The 20,409-nt window shown below is 38.2% G+C and overlaps 1 protein-coding gene across 3 annotated transcripts in view; it reads left to right on the top strand.

The window, feature by feature from the left end:
- LOC137254667 (supervillin-like) overlaps positions 1 to 20,409 on the top strand; it is a 140,170-nt gene that overhangs the window by 82,047 nt on the left and 37,714 nt on the right. For all 3 annotated transcript variants that reach the window (XM_067792510.1, XM_067792509.1, XM_067792508.1), the window contains exons 6-9: positions 11,743 to 11,789; positions 13,629 to 13,796; positions 14,974 to 16,577; positions 20,200 to 20,367. In XM_067792510.1, coding sequence (XP_067648611.1) covers positions 11,743 to 11,789; positions 13,629 to 13,796; positions 14,974 to 16,577; positions 20,200 to 20,367 — 1,987 coding nt within the window. The remainder of the gene's footprint in view (positions 1 to 11,742; positions 11,790 to 13,628; positions 13,797 to 14,973; positions 16,578 to 20,199; positions 20,368 to 20,409) is intronic.

The raw sequence follows: 20,409 nt of genomic DNA, 5'->3' as shown, positions 1-20,409 counted from the left end.
TAGTGCAGATGTGGCTCATGGTTACCTAGGGTCTGTGTAGGCCTCTGAATGGTTAGTGCAAATACAGTTCCCCAGGGCCTGTGTAGGACTGTGAATGGTCAGTGCAGATATGGCCTATAGTTACCTATGGCCTGCGTAGACGTCTGAATGTTTGGTGCTCTGAAGTTACTTAGGGCAAGTGTAGGCTTCTGAATGGTTGGTGCAGATATGGCCTATAGTTACCTATGGCCTGCGTAGACGTCTGAATGGTTGGTGCTCTGAAGTTACTTAGGGCCAGTGTAGGCTTCTGAATGGTTGGTGCAGATATGGCCTATAGTTACCTATGGCCTGCGTAGACGTCTGAATGGTTGGTGCTCTGAAGTTACTTAGGGCCAGTGTAGGCTTCTGAATGGTTGGTGCAGATGTGGCTTCTAGTTACCAAGGGCTTATGTAGGCCTCTGAATGGATGGTGCAGATGTAGTTCCCCACAGCCAGTGTAGGCCTATGAATGGTTAATGCAGATATGGCATGTAGTTACTGAGGGCCTTGTAGGCCTCTGAATGTTTAGTGCAGGTGTGGTTGGCTGCCATTGATTACAATGTCTTGAACTCCTTATCAAGGTCATCTGCAATGAATTCAAAAGAAGAAAAGGTAATGACAAATGGATCGTTGTAGTTTGTACAGAGAGGTGGCTCAAGTCAAGCATAGAAGGTTCTCTACAGACAGAAAGCACCTAAGATGAAAGTGATGAACCCAAAATGAGGACCTTTCATCTACATTGTTCCTTTTAACAAATAAATGTTGTTACACTAAGCCCGGGGTCTTATTCATCTGTAAAATCTAAGTTGTTCAGTGAAGTGTTAAGTTTTCTTCTAATCTGTGTGAGGTAATCAGGTATATAGGTTAACAGTTGAATTATGATAATCTCAAAAACGATAGCTTTTTTTAATGTCCTGTATATAAGTCCTGTAAGAGACACGCATATAGAGGATGCTGTGTTGATGTGTCATGGATCATTCTGTGATGTAATACGCTGTATGTCATTCAGTTATATTGCATATTTCTTCTTCTGTTGTTTTAGTTTTTTGTATATTGTGTTCCTGTTGAGCTGGGAACTTGCTACTGTGATGTAGCATGACACAGTGCATAGATGAAACCCTGTTCACTGTTTGCTCACAGTTACCTACAGTCAAATGACACAGGGTGAGCCACTGGACCAGGCTGTAATCCTAGCTGGATTGTGACTTGCATTCCGGGGCCATGTAGTTGTAGGTGTGGCTGTGCATTCCCTCAAACAAAATACACAAAACACATTGCCAACATGACTGATACTAAAGTTCAGGCACTGCTTTCATTGTCAGTAGAAGCCGCAGCCTGTTACTGTGTGCTCCTAAACTATATCAAATGTTACTCAAAAACATCTGTTTACTGAATGTGTGGCAGTGATGAACCTTTCCAGTAATGTCAATGAAATCTCTAGGCCTAATGAAATGTTCCATTTTATGTAATGAATGGTATGTTCAACATCTGCTCGTGTTGCAGAGCGAAATTGAAAGGTTTTCTATTGTGAACTATTTAGTTTTGAGATTTACTCTTGTCACTGAATAGCATAAGAACTATGTTGTTTGAGTATATATGTGGGCCACGTTCCACAAACATTGAATATAGGTATTGTATGACAAGGCAGATCCTATCATCAGGAATGTACAGTGTGGACAAAATTTAGGTCTTGAACAGCAAGGTACTCAGCTGTAAGTGAGTCTGTTGTTGGACAACTAAATGGGTCAAAATGCAAATGTTATTGGTTTGATCCCTGTGTACAACAGGTAATGATCTAGCCTTGGACAACTGGAATTTTTCAGACTTTTCTTTGTCCAAGTTTCACATAAGACAAACAGACAAGAGGCAGGGAGAGGTCAGGTGAGGTCAGCAGAAGGTGGGCAGCAAACAACTGGTCCGCAAGTCTGCTGTGTCCAGTGTTGACTGAGCAGGGTCTCACCATGATGGTAGAGGTGGGACAGTAATGTAAGACATTGCTGGAGGGACATGGTATCTAAACTTGCTGGGCATTCTCATTTACTGACTGGATGTGTAAATAGATACGTTTCAGTGATTGGTGTAATGTTACTTATTAAGTAAATGGAGACCACCATCAAACTTTCTTTCACTATGCCTGCAACCGGAACAACATGCATGCTTTAGTTCCATATAAAAGAAAATTATCGAAAATATACCTTTGCTAACTTCTGCAACACACATCTAAATTATTGTCCTCCTCTGAGAATACATAAGTCCCAAAACTTTCAAAGCTAGATTTAAGCTTACCAAATTTCTAAAACGTAATATTTTAGTTCTTTAATTGTTTAGTGGAATATGTCCTACCATTGCCAATGGCTGAAGGGATGGTGTAAATCCAGCTAGAATCCATGCAGAAAGCAAAAGTACTGTAAGTCACCCCGGTCCCTAGCATGATGATCAACCGATCTGTAGCCTGTATATTGTATAATCATAGTTCGAAAATATATATATACCTGTGATAGTCTAGTTAGTTTTACTGTCCTTCTTCCACACATCTTTGTAATTGATTACCTTGTTTTCATCTCTCTAATATTGCCGATGTGATGTAAACTTTTAGCTCACATCGACACACATCTACCACAAATACTACTATTATATCTCTACAGCAATTCCCTCTCTGCAACACATGCAATAATCAGACATTGAAAGTCGCCAAGTTGTTTTTCATTTGAAGAAGGACCTTCATTCAGCTGAAAATTGTTGTTTTGAAGATTGGTCTTTAAGTACGTGACTTAGATACCAGAGGTGAAAAGTGGTGGTCAAGTGATGGCCTTGTGGTAACTGAAGCAGATGACGGATTGCCATTCGTTGCAATGGATGAATAACTTCAAACAGAGCTTGTTCTGAGGAATTTGGGTGTTTTGCTGAAGGCTGTGTTTAGTGAGGACATGCTGGTTAAAGCTCATTCAGTCACAGGCCACTGATGAATAGCTTCAACATGTATAAATACAGACCTATAATTTTCCAGAGTGAAGAAAGGACTGCAAACATTGTCATGTACAACATGTCAATGTTCTACTCAGCAATATGCTGTTGGTAATTACTCCTGCTCATAAGCATGTCAGACTTCATCTTTGTTAATCTGTTTAGCATTCTAATCTGAACTGTGTATCAGTCTTTACTTCTGCATATATGAGTGAGTGAGTAAGTAAGTGTAGTTTTTAGCAATATTCCAGCATGGGGGGTCACCAGAAATGCTGCATATATGATGCTGATTTTAATACTTTTACATTCTCATCGTCAACTGTTTTGACATATTTGCCAAAAATCAAGGTGATCTTGTTGTGGTTCAGTTGTTTAAAACATGCTTAGATTCAAATACCGGTTGGTGCACACAATCTGAATTATCTTAGGATACTAATAAGAGTCACAACATCATGCTTTCAAAAAGCACTCACAAATATGGAACAGTGAAGGTCCCGGGGTATAATAGGACTTCAGCAACCCATGCTTGCCATAAAAGGCGACAATGCTTGTCGTAAGAGGCGACAAACGTGATTGGGTGGTCATGCTCTCTTTCTTGGTTGACACACGTAATCGCAGATTGATCATGCTGTTGGTCACTGGATTGTCTGGTCCAGACTTGATTATTTACAGACCGCCGCCATGTAGCTGGAATATTGCTGAGTGCGGCGTAAAACTAAACTAAACTCAAAAACTCACTCACTTGCAAATATGAATGGACTGTTGTAAAGGAAACAACATACCCTTGGAGATATTCCCAAGGACTTTTCAAAGTAGGAATACAAGTTCCATTTTATCGTTCATAATTCATGGGGTTGCTGTAATGGAAATCTCTTGAATATGTTACCAGGTTTTAGTGAGATGAGAATACTATAGGTTACATTTTATCACTTACAGAATCAACAGGATTATATAGGTGGGTGGAAAAGAGAAGTGTGATATATCTGTGCCATGTAAGTCTCCAGTAACTAAGCAGCAGTGGAGGAGTTGAGTGTACTGATAAACAACCATGTGTCAAGTATGTCTGTCTACACAGTTCTTTCCGCTGTATACAACCATTGTGTTGAGATCACATGTGTATGTGGTAATGTCCAGACATATGGATGTATGGTAGAGATTTATGTGTTACATCATGCAAAAAGCTGGGTACAGATTTTCTGTCAAACTCCAGCTTGGGACAGGCCATGACCTGTGTGGATATCCTTCATCTTTCACCAATACTGGTGTTTATGACCAGTTTACACCTGTGTTACCAACATTTATGCTTTCATTTGTGAATACTTTCCAGCATAGTCTAAGATTTGGCCCTACATGTATACACATATTTGATCCCAGACCATGATGTGACTTTGAGACAGGCGTCCATTTAAGGAGATAAAAGTGTTTTTTTACCTCAGTATCAGATCCTTTGATGTGACTGAAAATTGGGTCAGCGGTGGATATTCAAGCATGACCAGTTGACTTTCATGAATTATAGGGAGTAGCCTTTCCAAGCAAAGATGTACCTAAAGTGGCTATAATGGATACATAGGTGTGTGACATTTTGTGAAACTTAATGATTAGCATGGATTCTTTGTGGCTTTAAGTATTTATCTTGAAGCAGTTTTCAGAGTGTTGTGTGTTTTCATGCATAAACTGTCAATAATCAGCATCTAGGTGATAGCACTGATAGGCTGTGTAAACACCCTGTCAGCTTTTATCATATTGAATAAACCTGAAGGGTTAACTACTGTTTACATTCCAACCTGGGCACATCCTAGAAGCTCTATATAAGTCATGTAATATTAATATCTCTTGCAAGCATTATGGTGACAGTGCCCAGTATAGAGGACAGTGATGAGCTGTATCGGGTCAGGATCAGTTCTGGCTGTAGGGGATGGTCAATGAAGCATAGTGAAGTGACCAAGTGTCCACCTGTCACAGCTATACCTACAGTGGATGAGGTCAGTATGACCCAAGGACATTCAGTCCAACAGGGAATGCTGGTCAGTCAGCTGTGATCAAGACGACTGTACACCCGCCGCCGTGTGCCGTGAGCTGTCAGATGACAATAGCATCTCGCGGTGGTGTGCTGCTGTCAGGTGTGGGTTGTATACATGTGTATGGTGGTGTGCTGCCATCAGGTGTGGCTGTATACCTGTGTATGCCTTGACTTGGGATAGAGGCTTCAGTTGGATGCTATACACCTATTGCAGTCAGTTGATCTGATTATTGATGATGTCCAGCAGCACTGTAAATGTTGACTGTATTGACCACAGATGATTGTGTCTGGATTCTTGGATCAGTGGATGTTGAATGTGTCACCAGGTGAACAGGCTGATTAAATTGCCTAGCTTAGGAGTGCCAGACTCTTTGACAGTTGTGGTGCTTGTTGATGCTGACACCAGCCATGCAGTCCGAAGTGTATAAATCCTCATATACACATGTGTTCCGAGTTACAAGTAAGTCATTCATCCATTTCAGCCTATCTAGGTCACAGGTAACAGACATATGTAGCCAGTGGAGGATTCACAGTGCTTCATCACACAACATTATCTTTCTTTCTTGTTCTCTCACAACTTGTAAGTTTCACTTGCCAACATCAGTCATGAATTTGAGTGATAAATGATTGTTGTTATGGTTCATTAGACACAACATTACAGGACCCTATATCCATCATTAGCATGAGTGGCAGTGTGATAAATGACAGTGCTTACAGTAGTACCGTGTACAGTCGCAGGCTGGTGAATTGATGACCATCTATGAAAATGTTGATACCTATGCTGAGTGTATGATGTTACACCTCCTGTGTGTGTTTTGACAGTTCATGACAACTGTAACATTAGTTCCCATGTGTGTTGCTAAAATGAAGCGTGTGAATATTGGATGAAGTGTGCTATATGCAGTGACCCATAGCTGTGTTTGGTGTCACACACTACCTTTGCTTGAAGCAATCAATCTGTCCCACCCTCATACAGAGTATCAGTCATTCTTGAAAACTTCAAGGAGGGAATGAAATAATAATGTCCCATTTATGAAACATTTGCAAATGGAGGTGGATATTAATATTTTTTATTTGTCAATATGTTGACTGGAAGATGATGGGATAGCGCTAACTCCATCAGTTTATTAAAACAGGATAAAAATAAAAGTGTATATATGTCAATGGGGTGTTATTGCTTTAATGTATTTCTTTAGCAAGAGGCAAATAAGTCTAAAGTAGAGGGAAGTATAATGTCATTTGGTACATTTGGTTTGGGGGACACCTGTCACATATATGGGGCCATTTGTTGGGTATACAGAGCTAAGATGTGATTGCCATGTTTGACAAAATGTGTTCATGTATTTGTGAAATGTGTGATCAATATTGCAATGGGCATGTGCACTTGTTCACATGTTACTTAGTGCTGTAGTAACTAGTGACATCATTCATTGTGCAGCTCTCTGTTTCTATTGGAATAGGTATGAGAGTTATACTGGCAATGTGCTGTGTCTGTCATGGTGTGTGATGTACAAGAAAGCAGCATTTCAGGCTCCATCCATCACTGTAGATGACAAGCTGCAGTGCTATGTATCACTGATATGGTGGATGCCTGCCTTGCTTTGATGTAGCAGCTGTATTGAGAGTGGTGCACGCTGCAGCGTAAACTTAGTTGCCTGCTGCCCAGTGGGATATCTTTTCACTTTTTCCAGCATTGGTTTCTTTGTCACCTTGCACTTTACATCTCGTATCTGGCAGCACTTTATAAACTATAGGTATTTGACATATGAATGCAGAACTAGTTTCCTTAGCTAGTCAGTATTTGGAATTTCCTTCCAGTGGTGTCAGTGCAAGTTCACTCACTTAATTCAAGATAGTGAAAGATAATAAGAATCAAATTAACTACATATTAAGATTGTGCCAAATTCACTCCTGCCTCAGATGTGGGCATAGTGATCTCATTTCTGACTAATTTTTGAGATTTATTAAGTTTATGACAATTCAGTGTGTAATTGCAGTTATTATTCTGAAGATGCATTTTGTTTCATTAGCCCAGCATCTAACAAAACAGACACAGAGTGTACTTTTATACTACACTAAATATTAGGATACAACAGATAGGATGTTCTTTGTTGTAACTGAGCTTTAACAGAAAAAGTAAATCTTGAAATTTTGAAATCTTTCCAGAGTTTTATAGTTTTACCTTGAGGAATCCTAGGATGTTGTAGATACAGCTTCAGAAATATCATAAGTCATTTCCTTGCAATAGGACATTTCTTCCAAATCTATTTATTCAGTATTAAGCATTAATACTGTCACCTTCACTTTGTAAAATTTTGTATTTTTGTCCATTTATCTTCATTCACTGTTACATTGTGTGCAAGTTTTAAGTGAAGGGAGAGGCAATAAGATAAGTGGTTATACCGCTTCTTTGTCGATCCCACAGTACTTTTTTGTGGAAATGATTTTGTTAGAACACTCAAATGACTGTGAAGTTTCTGTTGCTTTTGTGTATGGACTGCTTCATGGTTGGTTTAACAAGTCTTAATAACATCTGTATATTTGTAACCAACCATCTTCCTTTTATTATATAGATAAGATCCCAATGCTGCAGACCCAGATCAACTTTATGATCACAAGTTATTGTAAAATAGTTATCTTTATCATTTGTAATTACTCCATAAACCTTGACAACACACAACAGTGAAATCTGTGTTTTGATACGTTGGGTCAACTTACCAGGAGTAAGTAAACCAAGTAAAAGCCTTGAAAATGAGGTATGATCAGAACCATAAATAGGTCATCAGAATGTCGAACACAAATCCACTTCATGGCTTACATGAAACGTAAAATGGATTGCAATGCATACTTAAATCCTTGTTTTTGCTTCTTTCATCTTTGTATATGATACAAGCTGTAAGTTGTAAACATCCACACCGATGAAACAGTTGATTACTGATTGTTTACAATTAGTTTTCACTGGTCCCTAAATGGCTTTCACAAAACATTTTCAAAGTGAACACAAATCTTACATCATGGTTTAAATTGAGATTTACTTCTATATTTTTTTCATCTCGAAACATACAGAAGAACCAATAATACAGTTTTTCCCCACTGCATGTGTGTTTTTGTGTGTATGGCAGAGGATATATTACCAAATGTGATTTAGGATAGATATTCTATATCGATACTGTTTTCATAGGCAATATTACTCATCTGCACTTTAATAATCAGCATAAAATTAAGATTATGTTCAGCTTATGAAAAATTCAAAGAGTAAAACAAAAACAAAGTATGAGAATTATAACTGAGATAGAGATTAATAGAAAACCTTATTATGACAGTTGTCTGAATCTGTTTCTTGAACTGAAGCACAAAATTCTGGATGTGCTGGAACATTTGCCTTGTTTCCCACCAGACGCTCTTCATTAGTGGTTGATTATCTGAGGCCAGAGCCTCTAGTGTTTGTCACAGCTATGACCCAATCCTCAGCTGAAGGAAGGAAACAGACTGATTTACAGCCAGTGTGACATTCTCAGATCAGGGTTTATCTGTAGGAGACAGACCTGTACAGTGTGCAGGTTCTTTGTTATCAACTACAGTCTCATCCAGGACAGAAGGCGAGTGAGCTGCCTGGTGTAAGTCCAGGTCTTGGGATTCCTTCATCATGTTTTGTGTAGAAAACATAAATATGTTTGGTTCGAACATTGCATTTCTAGGTGCTGATTGTAAACAAACAATTCTACACTGGGTTAGAATGGTGTGCAATTGACTTTTCATTCATATTTGGTACATTTATGCAACTCAGAAGTCAGTAATGTTCGGAAATATATGCATATCAACAAATTCATAAAGCTTAAAGGTATTTTTATAATCTTTTTCTTTTGAAAAGAGCTTAATTTGATAAAATCATTGTGGTGCATTATGGATGACCTAATGTGATCATTTCTTCATATGATTGTATGTGATCAAAGATGCTGCTGAATATAATTTATATGCATACACAAACTGAATATGATTTATAAGCAACTCAATAAACATTTTAGATACCTTTATTTCACAGTGTGATATTCGGTTTTAATGCAGTGGATGACCTTTGAGAGGGTGGTTACATCCTGAAAGGTCTTCTTGATATGGTTCCTGTCTGGTTATTACAACTCTTCGGCATTCCTTGCTAATTCCAAGAAATAACACTGTTTTGATTTCCGAAAGCTTTCTGTAACAGCCCTTTGTTCCCACTGACCATGTTGACACAGGTTGGCCAGATTTCCCTCCATTTTGTGTGTTCATATCAGGTTGACAATGGCCAAGGCCAGTGACAGGGTCAACTGTACACAAGTTAAAATGGACAACAGTGAAATGTATAACATATCCTGGTATTGTTGGTGTCCACATGTTGATATATACAACCCCAGAGTCCTCCAGGCATGACTCAATACACCCAGTGTAGCTCAGTAGTTGTCAATATCATTACATGTCGTCTACCATTAAATCTCATTTCTCCAAGTTTGTACAGGGAATTGATCAATAATTAACCAGCAAACGGAACCACCCATGTGATGTTGGCTTGATTGCCTGACATATGGGTGTGAAATGTATGTGACTTAAACTGCTGCTTACTATATTATATATAAGCCCCATGATTGTTTTTGTTAGCTTACAAGGCAAATACTCTTACTACAAGATATCAAAAGTAACAAGGATTTTGACTTGGAACGTGTTTGTGTGTAGTTTCACTGTGCTTTTCCTAAGTCATATAAGGCAGCAATCATAATATGTTGAACTGCATTTGATGTCTGTAATCAAAGCTAGTCAGCGTCATTGCATTTTATTCTGTGTTCACTGTGTGTGCACTCCCAAATGAAAGAGAAATCTTGAGATTGTCACTGCAGTATGTAACAGTGACTCACTTCAGAAGCCAGCTGATGTTTATTGCACTGGAAATCTCTCATCAAGAGAGACTGATTCTGGATGTGTGAGACAATAAAAGATTAGTGAGGCAATTTATGACGCAGTCGGTTGTCAGATGTTAAAATATAGGTCAACATTAATATCCCTTCTTTCATATGGCATGCAGGAGACTGACACTGGCCTCATGTTGTGTTGGTTATGTCTAGAACACTGTCCCACCACATCCAGGACACTGACACTTAACATCCAGGACACCAGCACTTCACATCAGCAGGACACACTAACACTTCATATCTAGAGCACCCACCCTTCTTACCAATTTGGACACTGACCTCATGTTGGACACCCACACTTCTTTTCTAGGACAGCGATACTTTACGTCCAGGACACCAACATTTGACATAAAGGACACCCATACATCATGTCCAGGTCATGAACACTTCATATCCTTGACACCAACACTTAAAACGCAGGACACTGACATTTCATATTCAGGACACCAGCGCTTTATTTCCAGGAAACTGACACTTCATATCTAGGACATCAAAACTTAATGCCTAGGACACTGACATTAATCAAATCTAAAACACCCACACTTCATATTTAGGACACCAACACTTCACATCCAGGACAATGACACTTCATATCTAGGACACCAACACTTTACGTCCAAGAGACTGACACTTCATATCTAGGACACCAACACTTTACGTCCAAGAGACTGACACTTCATATCTAGGACACCAACACTTTATGTCCAAGAGACTGACGCTTCATGTCCAGGACACCAACTTCAGATCCAGGACAATGACATTTCATATCTAGGACATCAACACTTTGTATCTAGGACACCCACACTTTACGTCCAAGGGACTGACACTTCATATTTAGGACACCAACATGTTACATCCAAGAGACTTGACACTTTATGTCTTGGACACCAACACTTCATGTCCAGGAAACTGACACCTCATATATAGGACACCAAAACTTAACATCCAGGACAATGACATTTCATATCTAGGACAGCCACATTTCATATCTAGGACACTTGATAAATTTTCTAACTTATCAATTGGTTATTCTGGCTAATATGGTAATCAGGAATACATGTGGAGACAGTGTGTCTTGTGTGTGTACTAAGGGACAGGCACTGCTTCCAACACTTGCCATGGAAAGGTAAAGATACAAGTCAGTATAACACAATGAAATATTACTCTGGCAGTTGAGAAGCAGCTGATCTCCAACACACATATTGATGTTTTGTATCTCAGACGGAGATCATATTAGAGGTTAGAGGTGTTTGACAATTGATTTTGACAATATGGAAGTACATGAATTACCTTTGTGAAGTTTCTTTCATTTTTTACTATTTGTTTGTTGTTAAAGGTTTTACTTTTTAAATTGTAAAAACACAGTTTTAATTTAAATGTATTGCCCTGAAGCAGAAAAATATGTCTTGTCATCAATATAGTACAGAAAAAACATGCTATCCCAATTACCCCAATTAGGTAGTGTTTTAATCTGTCATCTTGTATTTACCAGTGCTGACTTACGTGTTCGTGGGAACTTGTACAGATATTCAGTTCAACTGTGAACATGGGCTGGCAGCTGTAGATACAGTCATACTAATGCCCCCATCTTCATTTGGTCTTATTGTTAGACAACAAACAGTTCTTTTGGTTATTTTGCTGAAATCACAACATGTTTTTAGTAATGCAGAGTTGATGCACACTTTTGAAGAGAAAGGACCCTACACTGAGGAGATTTTGTGTAGTGATAGTAAATTTGATCATATTAAGAAATGCCTTTGTGCTGAATAATATTTATGTGAGGTTTCTGTTTTCCAGATTCCTCCAAACTTGGCACTGTAGACACCTCATCAGACAAGGACAAGGTAAGTGGTCAACTCTTCACTTTGTTTTCTACTCTACTCTCCCTTTCCTTCTTCCATGAATTAAGACAGACAATACAATTTGAATATGTTTGGGTAGTTTTACTATAAGATTTGAATATGTTCAGGTAGTTTTATTGTAAGATTAGATATGTTTGGGTAGTTTTGTCATAAGATTTGGATATGTTTGGTAGTTTTATCATAAGATTTAAATGTGTTTAAGTAGTTTTATCATAAATGTGCCATGCCTCGACTTCCTGGTAAGAGTAGATACTATTTATAAGGTTAAATACATTGCAGAAAAATGTTGTACTGATATCTCATTTGCTGTGTGCAAAGGCTGATTCATTTGCACATTCTGAAAAGTAAACCTTTCACTTGTGAACACTAATCATATTTTGAATCTTTTGTAAAAGGAGGATGTTTCATTTAATTATTTTTACTACCATTAAATTGTCAGAGAAGTAGGATTTCTTTTGCTACTTCAGTAACAGTGGTTTCTTTGTGTGTGTGTGCATCTTAAATAAAGCTATTTATGTAGACCTATAATTTCCTGCCTTTTTCAAACATAATACATATCTTCTTTTGTTTTTCAAAGTAGTGAATGCAGAGTGCCTTTTTATGTAACCTTGGCATTAAGATAGCCATGATTATCAAAATGTCTGAATGTTGACAAAATGTTACCTCTAGTTTTAACTCATGAGTTTAACGCATATATCGTGTGTGTGATGAGTATGTAATGTACTGGTTTGATAAGGAAGCTAATATACAAGATGGTTTGCATGTTCTTGGCATGTAGATAGCAGGTGCTTTATGTACAAATATTGAATGACCTTAGGCAGGTTTGTTCAACAGGCTGGGTGTACATAGTAAGCCAGGTATTCAGGGTGTTCAGATGAAGAATGTGGTCTGCCTGCCTGTCTGTGTGTGTACCTAGCAATAGTCAAACTACAAGTCCTGACTTTTCATGTCCTCAGTCACTCACTCTTCATCACATGTTTATTCCTGTATTGTTCTTAGTCGTCATCAGGGTTAATTAATGTAAGTGAATGACTGGACAAGTGTGCGAAATTGTTAATGATGTATTCATGTATATACCTTGACATGTTTTTGTAGTTTGATAAACTAAAATGTTCCTTTGAAAATATTGTGATAGATATTATACTTTCAAATAACTATAAAAGGAGAGAGAATATGTGAAAGACTTTTTGTGCAGTTTGAATGGCTTCCATTTTTATTTCAAGCCTTTTGAGCAAGAGTGCTATTTGAATGTCCTAGGTGAACTGTACCTACGTTAGATGAACAACTTTTTTGTATCCTATATATGGATTGCAGGAAAACCAGTTAACACCACAGTGCAAGTGTGTTAGCTACTTCTGTGTTGTAGTAATCTCTCACAATTTATGCTAGTTATAAAACTGTTGACGAAAGGAGTGAACAGTTTGGGCTACAGTCATGTATTTGTGCAAAGTGTGTATGCAGCCATTGAGGTCGAAAAAAAGGGTCAGTGGGTTTAGGAAATGCAGGAGAGGTTCTCAGTGAGTCATTTGAAAGGTTTGATCAGACAGATGTGTTTGCAAAGTTGCTTTTCCATGAAATATGGCAGACAATATATTTGAGGTTCACAGTTAGTATGCAGAAATTGAGACAGCAGTTTATCTGCGATATTTGGAGGGTGTAATGGTTTGTAGGTGAAATTATCAATATCTTACAGTCAGTTTGGCTAGATATAGACAAGATACTTAGTGACATGTCTTGAAATCTCTTTGTATTACTAGAACTTTATAGCACTCTGAATCTTTCCACTAACATGTTCATCATACTAACAACATCTATATCCAGGTTTCTTATATACAGTCAACACATCTACAACTACGTTCAGGTCGCACTGACCTGAACACTACCCACAATCCCCCCCTCTCCTCTGCTGCACCCACAGCTAACATCAAGTCACGTGCCCGGGCGCTGGTGGAGCGGGTAGCGCAGTCTAACAAACCGCATGTCTCTACGGTATACCTTTCTTCTACAAATTTGAAATACATATTCTTCATTCATTTATTTTAAAAAGATTTTTTTAATGTCATTTAGAAATTATGAAATAAACATATATGTTTATCTCACATGACTGAAAGTCACGTTGAGCTATAGTTGTGATGCTATCAAGTCTTAACTTTACCATTTTATACATACTTTCTGAAACTACAAGGTCAGTGAAACTAACAGTGTATAAAAAAACAGAATCTTGATTCAAACTTTCTGACAGATTTTGTATCTCATTTTTAGACATGGCCACTATGGTGCCGGTACTGAAACTTGGCCATTTTTGCATGTGTCATGAAATTTGAAATTGACCAATTACGTGTTTTTTCAGGAAAACATAATGTTAAGTTCATATCATGATCAGTACCAGTTTAGTGCGTCAGCTGCCTCTTGGCTTGCCAAAGCCACTTTTGTGTTGGTCAGCCTTACAAAACACTTCAGAAGTGGTTTTTTTATTGTACTACTTGAAATGTACATATCTCAGTCATCCTTTGTGACACTGACCTTTGTAGTGGAAGGAGCTACACTTTTCAACCATGTTCTCGCCTATATTCTCATCTTGTTTGAACAAAATTGTTATGCAAGTTTTTTCTTGCATGCATTTTCTTAATCCACAATAGATATTTGTAACAAATACTTCTTGAAGTGTTATTAAATTATTACTTCTTAAGTTCAGTGAGGTACAGACACTTGTGGCTCAGTTTTTTTGAAAGTTTAGATTTGAAAGAGTTTGATTATACATGATATCCCAAAGTAAGTGGTGCAGTGTTAGATAAATTTTCTGTTAAAGAAAGTGTAGAACTTCATTGAATTTGTTTGTGAATCATTATGAATGTTTTGTTGAGGTGTTTGTTTTGTCTTTTTATTCCGAGTCCTTGCACCACATATTTTGTGATTAGTAATAGTTTTGAGTGATGTAGTGAAGTGGAGATTTCATGTTATCTACCTAGATGGCATGTGGGTTGTGAACATCTATTTACATTGGATGCACAGACTTATTCAAATATAATGAAGATGTTTTGAAATAGGATAATCTGAATTTGTGTTTGAAATAAATGTGGAGAGTAAATGTTGTGAGATATGTGTTGATTACAAATAGTATTGACACTGAATTAACATGCTTATGAATTGGGTGTTTTCTAAACAGGGTCCAAGTTCTATCACTATCAGCCACACTGGAAGAGAAGAAGGAAAGAAGAGATTGAAGGAGACTACATCTGATGATTCCAGCTCACATCTTATACGTCCATTGTCTCACAAGAAGGATATATCTTCTCTGATACAGAGGTTTTCTAATTCTGATGCGTCCAGTTCTGAAAAGTCTGACACAGAGACAAATATATCACGCAGACGTGTGTTACCTATACGGAGACAGGACCCTGTCGTGATAAGCAGCAGCCCCAGTGATGAGTCTAATACCGAGAGTTCAAGACGTACACCTGAACGAACGCAGAGTCTACGCATACATGGCTCAACCGAGACAACGGACAGTAAAGTTCAGAGAACAAGTAGTTTCAAATCAGATTTCATGCGCAGAAGGTTTAGTGGTGATACTGATAAACCAACCCCAGAACTGGCTGATGTGCTGGGGAAACGTAGCAATATTGTTGAAAAGCAAGAAGAGGAAGACCGAGTGAGAAATGCCTCGAAAACACCATCAAAGTATGAGAAGGCTGATACATGGAAGGCGGCTGAGGTGGAGGAGGTCATTGCTGATGGTGAAGTAGCTGCTGTCTTGAAAGCAAGGCGAAAGCAGACTGATTCACTGTCTGACAATGATTCAAAAGAACGGGATAATAAATCATGTAATTCATCAAACATATCTGAGACAAAAACCAGTTTAAAAACACTTGATTCCTCTCTAGCACTATTAAACAGGGTGACAGAAGAGTTGGACAGTCCTGCAGCCCTGTCATCGGACTCAGAAATGCTTGCACCTGTTCCACTCGTTTTACAGCGCAAAAGGTCGAGTCAGGAATCAATTTCAGAGGCCGAGCAGCTGATTAAAAGTGTTGAATCCTCCATCACATCATGCACATCAGCCACTATATCAGGCACCTCTGTCACAAAGGGAGATAACTCTAAAGAGCACAATGTCAGCAGACAAACCACCAGTGATTTTACAACTGAAAGCAAGATAAGGGAAAGTTCTGACAATGTGGGAGATACTGGAGATGTTTCCATTACGCACACCTCTCACAGACTTGCAGGCAAGTTGGACCGTGAAGAAGCAGATTATGTCATGCCTCTGGATGAGAAATGGGTTACAGATAGAAAGAAGAAAGATAAACATGATGAAAGTTCCATCTCACCTTCTAAATCCTATCATGGTGATACAGATAGTGGTAAGACAAATAGAGACTTAACTGGTAGAACTGAAGGGTTATCGGAAATTAGGGAAAGTGCCAAGAAATCATCTAATGAACTCGACCCCATTACCAGCAAAAGTGTGGATTCTTTGAGGATTGACACTAGGGAAAACACATCCTCTGACAGGTATTCTTCATCCAGTCTACGCAGAGCAGAATCCCTTAAGGATACCTCCATCAAGAGGACAGATTCATTGGAACGCAGGAAAGGTATTTTGAAGCGCACTCCATCCCTACCAAAACAGCCAGCTAGACCAATTGTAGACCCTGAACTTGCAGAGAGGTTACGGAGACAGAGAGAAAAGGAGAATGACATGTCAGATGAAGAGGAGCGTAAATGTACATCTATGTCAGTTATTGAGGATATACAGGAAGTTCAAAGGTGAGAAATTATGATGTTATAGCATGATCTTAGTTGTTTCAGTAGAATGAAATTATGTCATTGTTTCTACGTATCAAATTCAGAAGTTAATATTTTCCTTTGAGACACTCACTGTTACATAAAGGATGATGTGGAAATATTTTCAATGAAAAGGTTTTTAAACAACCCAGAAATCTGTTCATTCTTTCTGAAGAAAGGATAGAAAAATCTTCCAACAGTCTTCTAGTCCTTATGCCAACCTCCCAAAGGCTCAAATATTTCAAGAACCATTTGAAATTTGCCATTTTAATATAAATCATCATTCTAATAAGGGCTTTGACATAATTTATCATTATATGCTGTAGTGGAGTTGTGGAGTTTATTTAGTAGGTTGTTATCTGGTGGTCTGAAAACCTTTACACTTGACTTATATGGACATCAGGACACTGGCTGTGAAGTCTAGTTACAGTGTGTTATTGAGTGTGATATGAAGTAATCACACCTGACACTTAGGCCCCCAGATATGTGGCCTTGTGGAATGGATATGGTCTATGGTTACCAGAATCCATGACGGTACACCACATGTTCAAGCTGCAGTACATGGTAGTCACAACTTGCATGACTATAAATACTGTACAAGAATGTGGAAATATGATGCCAACACCATTGAGTGCAGCACACCAGATACATGTCCTGTGGTGCTTGCTGCCCTAGTATATTAACAGAACTTGTAGAACCATGGTCTGGAGGGATCACTGAAGGTAGGGTGGGAGGGAGGGAGCAGTGCTGGGAGCATGCTCCTAACAGGGCACAAGGAAGGGCAGGAGGGAGATGTACTTGTCTAATACTGTATAGGAATGTGAGTGTACGTGTGAATCAATGTTCTTCCCATCCCCTATGATCACTATCATCAACATGCATTCAGGAAAGTTTTTCAAGTTGCTTGTGTTCACATGTCATCTTCAGTGATTACATGACTTCGGAGATTTTTTAAACCTTCCAATTTGTTTTCTTAATCCTACTCTGAGATGCTTGATAACAAGGTTGGTGGATATATGTTTGCATCCTTTCATGATGATGACATGACTTGTCTGGAAGAGATATAGCTTATGTTTTGCTCTGGCTCTCCCAGGAAGAGTGGAGGGTTTATTAGCCGTGATAGAATTATTGTCTAATCACTTCCATACCTTACAGCAGTGCTAGCAGGGCAGAGTTTATCTGTGTGAAAGGTGAGGCATGAGATTCCACCTACATCATGTACAGTCTTGGGGAGACAATAAATTCACCATACTATAGGGAGTGAAAAGCATTGTTGAATCTTGTGCAAATGGCTTTCTAGAAATTGAACCTTATGTGACAAGGTAGGTATGTTTAACTCATTAGGACCTAGTGTGACAATTATGAATATGTTTATATTTTATAGCCAAAAGCCTTAAAGTATGTTTCCCAATATTGTCACTTGTATTCCTTAGAGTACTGTTGCGAATATAGTCTGTTTGCAGTGAAAACATACTGATGACCCATCTGTGTCTAGAAGGTTCTTGAGTGGGTGGTCCATCTGTGTGTAGAGGGTACTTTAGTGCATGATCCATCTGTGTCTAGAGGGTACTTGAATGGGTGACCCCCATGTGGGTGTAGATCGTTCTTTAGTAGGTGACCCATCCGTGTCTAGAGAGTGGTCCATCTGTGTGTAGATTGTGCTTGAATGTGTGATCTCCATCTGTGTCTAGAGGGTACTTAAATTGGTGACCCATCAGTGTCTAGAAGGTACACAAGTTGCAGGCAACTGGCTTTGAGTTTGATGATCTCTGGATGGTTATCTTGAAATACTCAAAACAGTGCAGTAGGTGTCCATGACTATTGAGTCTAGAATAAGATGTTGATGGTAGGCAAGACACATTGGTGCAACTTTGAGTGATAATTTCAATCAACTTTACTTGAATAAAACAAAGATGGATTTACAGGTGTAAAATTTAGTCAAGTATGACTAAAGAATTGAAAAAAGTTTATGAATAAGATAGCTATTCCTTCTATGCTGGAACATTAACTGGCACAGGTTACCTGCTCATGTTCCTTGCATTTAAAGTAAAGACCCAGACTTACTGGGAGAGAGACAATTTAAACCCCAAGTGTGCAAATTCAATTTTAATTATCAACTGTATGTCTATTCATTTTAAATAGCATGGAGAACTCTACAGTTCATATTGCCCTACCACAGTATTCAATAAACTTATTTAAAAATGTCTCCTAAGACTCCCAACTCAAATGGTTAAAACAAACAACTCAAAACAAAAAGCTCCAGTGTTCATATGTATTCCTCACAGAAATGCGTGAAGAATTGACAGACCTTGTTTGACAGAATATTATTCTGGCAAATATCGCCTTTGTCGGAGCTATGTTGAAGGCTCTGTAAATGCACAATTGCATGCATGTGTATTTGCAGTGTGCAGATAGACACCCAGCAAAGGCAAAATGTTTTGTGATACTAACAGTACATTCAAATAGTCTTCAGTAATCTTTGTTTGTTGTTCTGCTTTGTTACGACGAAGCACATTTCAGTAATGGAGTTTTGTAAAGAAATTAAAAACTGTTTTAGGACACATGTGCTGTATATGTGAAAAACCCACATACCTCCTGCTGTGTTGCACTGATTGGGCAAAAAGTTTGCCATGACAATGAAACACGTGGATGTTTACAACGAAGGATCATACCTTTAAAATAACACTTTGTTTGATGATAATGTTGTCCTGTTGACCAGATTCCTTTCTTTCGGTTTTAAATATTCAAAGTATTCCCTTTCCTATTTCAGGTTCCAAAATTAAAATAATTTTCATTTTGAAATGTTTTAAGTTTTCTGTGGATATGAAATAAATGTAAAGCCCAATGCCCTTTAAAGCAGACAAACTTGAAAGAATGAAAAAAGACAGCATGTTTTATGTGCATAAAAGGATCAAGGCTCTCTCATATCACTGTCCAGGATCAAAGTTTTATTGCTACTTTATGTAGTCAGATATGTTTATGTGATATTGTTTTCAAATAATTGTTCATGCAATTTCTATCAGAGTACGGAGGCAATTTTTTGAGGTTATAAAGCCATAATGCAATTTCACTGGTTTTCATGTGTAGTTTCCATTGAGCTGTTAGGCTTCACACTGATTTGTGTTAGCCAAGAAGAGAATTGAATTGCCTACAAGATAAGTCAATATTGGCCTTATCTCCAGAATTTCTCCACCACCACAGCTTGTGAAGTATTTATTTATCTGTGTGGTTTAACTGGCAACCTATGCTATAAGGGGAGATAATTGTGATTACAAAGATGATTTGGTGGTAGAGTGCATGATTAGGATAACATAGGACAGACGTTCATAAAACTTTCATAAAGAAATTGGAATGATAGACATAGACTGATATGTGTATATAATGCAATCAGTTTTGTGTATGAATTATTTCTGTGGAGTATGTTTTGGTAGTAGTTGAAGAATAAGGCATCTACCTTAAGTAGTACATTAACAAAATCTGTTTTCACAGCACAGATTGGAATTTTATGTGATTATTAATGTTTTTGTTTACCATGTCATAAGGGTATAAAATAAAAAGGTTATCCACAGATAGTAGAACAGTAAATATACTGTGCTTATTGCAGGAGGGAGAAGAAGGCTGAAGGTTCAGATGACAGCGACGGGGATGGAGGAGTAAAATTGTCCGTCTTTGAGAGGATTTCCCAAATGGAGAGTAAGCTGGAAGAAGAGAAGTTCGGCTCAGTCAGGTCAAGGTCAGGCTTCACTACGCCAAAGTCTGCGCAAAAATCATGGTAAGAATATCAAACAAGCTTCGTCTGCAGTAATGTGCTATT

The sequence above is a fragment of the Haliotis asinina genome, chromosome 10, assembly GCF_037392515.1.
Source record: "Haliotis asinina isolate JCU_RB_2024 chromosome 10, JCU_Hal_asi_v2, whole genome shotgun sequence".
NCBI lineage: Eukaryota > Metazoa > Mollusca > Gastropoda > Lepetellida > Haliotidae > Haliotis > Haliotis asinina.
Note: the sequence above shows the minus strand (reverse complement) of the source record. Positions and strands in the feature narration are given on the sequence as shown.